General features: G+C 37.9%; 1 protein-coding gene across 1 annotated transcript; it reads left to right on the forward strand.

The window, feature by feature from the left end:
* Positions 1 to 163: 163 nt before the first annotated feature.
* Positions 164 to 1,764, forward strand: LOC119659986 (histone deacetylase 3). The gene is made up of 4 exons (XM_038068358.1): positions 164 to 321; positions 380 to 468; positions 528 to 722; positions 803 to 1,764. The coding sequence occupies exons 1-4, from the start codon at positions 164 to 166 to the stop codon at positions 1,669 to 1,671; spliced, it is 1,311 nt and encodes a 436-aa protein (XP_037924286.1). The 3' UTR covers positions 1,672 to 1,764.
* Positions 1,765 to 6,039: the final 4,275 nt, after the last annotated feature.

The following is a 6,039-nucleotide window of genomic DNA, read 5'->3' on the forward strand; positions in this document are numbered from 1 at the left end:
AAGTAAAACGGTTGGTCCTCTAATACGACAAAATATCATGGCGCGCTAAGCAATAATGGACTTGGATTTTTCACTTACCCGGCGTTTACTCCTTATTGTGTTTATTTTAACCATAATTTTGTGTTTGAAATTGCTGTTTAGTTGAATAGGGGATCGTGTTACTATGTCGTCGAGACGCGTATCTTATTTTTATAATCCACACGTTGGCAATTTTCATTATGGACCGGGTCATCCGATGAAGCCTCACCGACTGACTCTTGTTCATAGTTTAGTTATGAACTATGGACTAAATAAGAAAATGAAGATCTACCGACCTTACAAGTAATTTATATAGACATTTGGCGGAATTCGAACGAACTTAATCTTTTTCCTCTTCCAGAGCCAGTGCACAGGACATGCTGCGTTTCCATAGCGAGGAATACATTGAGTTTCTACAGCAAGTGACCCCTCAGAATATTCAGTGCAATTGTATGTATCTCGTGTTCCTATTGGTACCTTTATTGATAAACATATTTTTTTTCCTTTAGCTGTTGGATATACAAAGTATTTGTCCCACTTCAGCGTTGGGGAGGACTGTCCTGTGTTTGATGGGTTATTTGAATTCTGCTCGATGTACACAGGAGCATCCCTAGAAGGAGCACAGAAGCTGAACCAAAATCACAGCGATATTTGCATTAACTGGTCAGGAGGTTTGCATCATGCTAAAAAATTCGAAGCATCAGGTGAGTACTCTTCAACCATTGGAAGCTGAATCGAGCTGGAAAAGGTTGAACTGAAACTAAAGGTTAATTTATATTTTCAGGCTTTTGCTACGTAAATGACATAGTGATAGGCATCCTAGAGCTTCTAAAGTACCATCCCCGGGTATTATATATAGACATTGACGTCCACCATGGCGATGGGGTGCAGGAAGCATTCTACCTCACAGATCGGGTGATGACGGTCTCATTCCATAAATACGGCAATTGGTTCTTCCCGGGCACTGGTGATATGTACGAGATTGGGGCTGAATCTGGCCGATACTACAGTGTGAATGTTCCCTTGAAAGAGGGGATTGACGATCAAAGCTATTTCCAAGTATTTAAGCCGATTGTCTCCCATGTGATGGAATACTACCGACCCACTGCGATAGTGCTGCAATGCGGCGCTGATTCATTGGCAGGTGACCGATTAGGCTGCTTTTCTCTCAGTACAAGGGGTCATGGGGAATGTGTCAAATTTGTCAGGGAACTGAATGTACCAACACTAGTTGTTGGTGGTGGTGGCTATACGCTTCGAAATGTTGCTCGTTGCTGGACCTACGAGACTTCATTATTAGTCGATGAAACTATTTCGAACGAGCTACCTATGACAGAATATTTGGAATTTTTCGCCCCAGATTTCACATTACATCCAGACATTGGATCAAGACAGGACAATGCCAATACGAAACAATATTTGGAACTGATTGTCAAGCATGTTTACGAAAATTTGAAAATGTGTCAACACGCTCCCAGTGTTCAAATGTTCAATATACCAGAAGATGCGCTTGAGCCCGAGGAGAACCGACAAAAAGAGGAATCGGATCCTGATGTGAGAATCAGTCAGTCTGACGAAGATCGAATGGTTGAAGCTAAGAATGAATTTTTCGACGGGGAACAGGATAATGATAAGGCAGAACCAGAAAGTTAGTTTTCATTTCGCCGCTTATTTTAAGTGACATTTATGTTTGAATGTGCAAATTTAAACCTAGGTAGAAATAAGAAATAAAGCTAATACAAAAAACTACAGTTTCACTATCTTTTTAAGGTTTTGTGTGAAACAATATTAAAATCTATTCACTGTCTGTCACAGGCACTTTTCTCCAAAACAGCTAAACTGATCCGAACGAAACTTGGTAGACATATGGGAACTATGAAATTCCACGCATACAGTGAGTGACAAAAATTGATATTTGTTTTGATGTATGTTTCAAAATGTGCGAGTAAAGACATAAAATGTGGACAGTTAAAGTGAGACAGGGCGCATTTTCGGAAACTACTCAAACCAAAAATTTGAAAAAAATCAGGGTAGTGCGCTTATATGAAATCTAGCCCTCAAAATATATCCCATTTCGATATCTGCTCAAATGAACTTACTAATAGTATATTATCAACTTTAAGAAATTGTCCAAAAACCCCCTTAAATTCGTCCTAGGAATACTACATTTTCCACCGGCATAGAGGAGGAAATCCGGCTATTAGTGTCAAAGTTATTTACTGCATCCTCAGCCATGTAAAGATGCTGACGTAATAATTAACGAGAATAATTGACATTCTAGTGAAATTAACTGTTGGCATAGACGTTGATACACGAGCCTATTTCACTTCGGCTACCATGATTATTGCCGTTCCTACAGGAATTAAAATTTTCAGCTGCCTTGCTACTCTTTACGGAACACAGTTATCTTATTCCCTGCAATTATCTGAGCTCTCAGATTCCTATTTCTATTTACTATAGGGGGATTAACCGGTGTAGTTCTTGCTAATTCATCTATCGATATCATCCATCGTATGAGGTTGACCATTGTCAGTGCAGTGCTTTCCAGATCAAATTATTTGCGTAAATGGCTTGAATGATGGCAATTGAAATGTTAACTATATACACACGGAACTGTCATGTACTCATCATTCCTCACATAGGGAAACACAAAACCTTTTATACCTCAAGCGTCTACCTTCCGGTTTCCCGACTTGTTTAAGTTTGGAATAAAAAAAAATTGTGCTTTGTGAATCCCCTTACATAGAACAAGTGCGTTGAGTTTAAGGGGTGGTTCCTCATATATGCGAAAGGCTGGTGTAATTGTTTTCTTCATAGAATATGATCATTTGGGGTATCAAATGAAAGTGCTCGATGAGTGGTTTGAATGACTTTATTTCTAATATAGGGAATTGAGAGCTTAAAATATATGCCCCAAAAAGCGAAACTTGTCTCGTTCTCAGAACCGATTAAACCGCCCCAATAAAGCTGCTAATGGTATCTTACCATTTTTTAGAAATTGATCCGAAACCCCTGTTAGGTCCATCCTAGAAGTACAAAAATTGGCGTCAGCATAGGCTATAATATATAATTCTGGAAAGTTTGGAGGCAATTAAGCGATTGTTAAATTTACACAAAGCGGAAAATTTTGACCTATTATGGGTTTGTTAGTAATAGTAGGATTTTCACCAAAAATTTTATTATTCTATGCTAAAATATTCCTACATTAATAATTAATAACGTTCTTGTATAGAGGAGTGCGGATATGGTAGGTGTAGTTGATGCGCTATACACCACCAATGTATAAAAACAACTTAGAAATATTCTTAACTGCATTTTAGCCGTTAAGCAACCACTTATGGAGTTTTTCTCGAAATCAGCGAGCAATAGAACTCGAAGAGTTTTCATCCGATCAGCGTGAAAATTAACCTGCAATTTCTACACTTGATTATCTAGTTGAGTACACACGATTTTAATAATTGATGAAAGGAAGTCAACTTTTTCACCGAAGAAGCGAATCTTTTCTAAACTCTCCTATTCTGCGAAAAAAAATTTTAAAATTATAATTGTACGTACTTAATTCACTAGATACACTGGTGTAGTTCATGGAAAAAATAATATTATGTTTCCAAATGGCGATCCAAGGGAGTTCTACTGCTCGCCGCAGAAGATCTTCAAAAATTTTTATTTTGTTTGTGCGGTATTTTGTAAAAAAATGTTTAACTCGTGAGGAGGTGCTTAATCGATTGGTAAATTGCTGTTAACGAGGTTACCTGATAATTTCGGGAAAATGCCGCAATGTATTATTTTTAACTTTCGTTGAACAGATAACTGTATGGAGGGTATATTGAGACCTATGTAAGGTAAGGAGCAGCTTCATGACTTATTTGGATTTGTCGATTTGGTAGTTACTATGAATGGGTCCGTAAAATAAGTCACCACTTTTTAACCCTCGTCCTCCTGCCCATTTATAACAGATGCTAAAATTAAAAATAACTTCAGAAAGTACTGACTATATTTGGCGAAAAAAAAACTTTCCCCACCCTTTTTCATGTATGAAGTTCATTCCACCTTAAACCCACCCTAGAATAATATTAAATGCCTAAGCAGAGTGAAATTATGCGGTGTTTCCAACGATTAATTAATTGAAATAATAAAAGCTTGTTGTTTCTTATTCGTTGGTGTGGGTATTTATTCTTGCAAATACCGATATTTCGGGAACCACTTGTTCCCTTCATCAGTGCAGACAAGTTTCCCTTGTTCTCTTGTTTGCACTGATGAAGGGAACAAGTGGTTCCTGAAATATCGGTATTTGCAAGAATAAATACCCACACCAACGAATAAGAAACAACAAGCTTTTATTATTTCAAATGCTTAAGGATTCAGAGTTCTAATCTTCCCACATAATTTCGTATCAATAGATGGAATCGTTTGTGAGAAATTGCGTGTGATAGACAGCCAGTAAATCGATTTTAATAACGTCCTCTTTTATACGAATCCTTACAACCCCACTTTTTAAAAAGGGGGAGCGACCGCCATGGGTTTTTGTCAAGGTGGTAGTAGCTGACCTATTGCTTCAAAAGTTCCGCCCCCTCTTAAGATAGGGCCGAAAACTAAACTTTCGCCGAATCACCAATGACTTGTCCTGATACATATCGTATATTCACCAGAAAACTTAAGTTACCGGAAGGGCTCAAGGAACAGGGGTTGTCTATTGATCTCTCGATGTTTTCCGTTCACAACAAACGTCCTTTCTGAAGATATCCTCCTAGATATGTTATCCCTTTACCCCGAAAGGTTAGCGTTACATTGGCAGAAAATATCGTTCAATTTCACTCTTTCTTGCTTCTTTTAAGTACTTGAAGAATCTCTAGACGGTGAATTTTCCTTGTTTTTGAAAACTCAGCTGCCCCTTTTTCGGGTTTACTATTCCCCCTGGTAGTAAACCTTCACCACGCAGATGGATATGATATAGGATGCCGTTTTGTTCTCAGTACAGACTCCAGTATACAAATGCTTCAGGACATCTGGTACCATTCACCTATCAGCAATGATTTTTATTAGGCTCGAGTTTCCCAATTCGACGACGATTTCCTAACAGTGATCCCCCTATCGCGATAAGGTAGGTAATCATAGAGGAGTTTGGTGCAGCATTTAGTATATATGGTTACCATTGTTACCTAAATGTGGCATGGGGCGACAAATACATCTACGCGCCATCGTTTTCCGTTTCTGTAAAGTTGGTTGATCGCTCTTTAAGACTGCTAGAAATCGATGGGGATGATAAAATACATCATGTCATCAGTTAGGTTTCATTCTATGCTGCTCCAATCAATCCACTGATACTTATTTTTCGGTTATGTTTTACAACCCTTTCGCCTAAAATATTTCCACTGCACCATAACTATTATTGCCTCGCAATTGAGTTATTTCAAAAGGAGAACACTGGTTCATCTATCTTTACTTCGGATGCTGCTGTTGCCACCTCTTATGGAACTTTAAAAAAATTACTGCTTTGTGATTTACCATACAATTGGAGTTTAGCTGTGTGTGGAACAAATGAATTCTTCGGAGAATAAAGTTGAGTAGGCTACTTATAGATAACTCCGTGCTTAAGCAAGTGAAGCTCATTTTACTCCATTTTAAGCCTGTTAAACTTCCTGTGCGGTACAATGATTTGAAATTGTAGTTGTAATGTCTTTCATAACGGCGAGTGGAATACCATCTCATCTATTTAAATCGTTTGAATCTCTAAAAGTTGGTAATATACTATTAGTAAGTTTATTTGAGCAGATATCTGAATAGGAGATATTTTGAGGCCTAAGTTTTATCTAAGCGCATTTTCCTGATTTTTGAGTTGGGTAGTTTTCGAAAATGAGTCCTCTCTCACTTTAAATGCGTACATTTTAACTCCTTACGCATTTTGCAATTCATTTGACGACGACTATATTCGGTGAAAAAAACATTTTAATCCCCCCTTTGCATGTATGGTAACAGAAACTGGGGGTATGGGTGATTTCTATTTACATCATGATTTGAGAG

This window comes from Hermetia illucens, chromosome 6 (assembly GCF_905115235.1).
Source record: "Hermetia illucens chromosome 6, iHerIll2.2.curated.20191125, whole genome shotgun sequence".
Classification (NCBI taxonomy): Eukaryota; Metazoa; Arthropoda; class Insecta; order Diptera; family Stratiomyidae; genus Hermetia; species Hermetia illucens.

Excerpts from the sequence above, each read along its gene's own strand:
- LOC119659986 (XM_038068358.1), top strand. The coding sequence starts at position 164 with ATGTCGTCGAGACGCGTATCTTATTTTTATAATCCACACGTTGGCAAT. Across the intron at positions 322-379 it reads AAGATCTACCGACCTTACAA|AGCCAGTGCACAGGACATGC; the intron begins GTAATTTATATA and ends TTCCTCTTCCAG. Across the intron at positions 723-802 it reads TAAAAAATTCGAAGCATCAG|GCTTTTGCTACGTAAATGAC; the intron begins GTGAGTACTCTT and ends TTATATTTTCAG.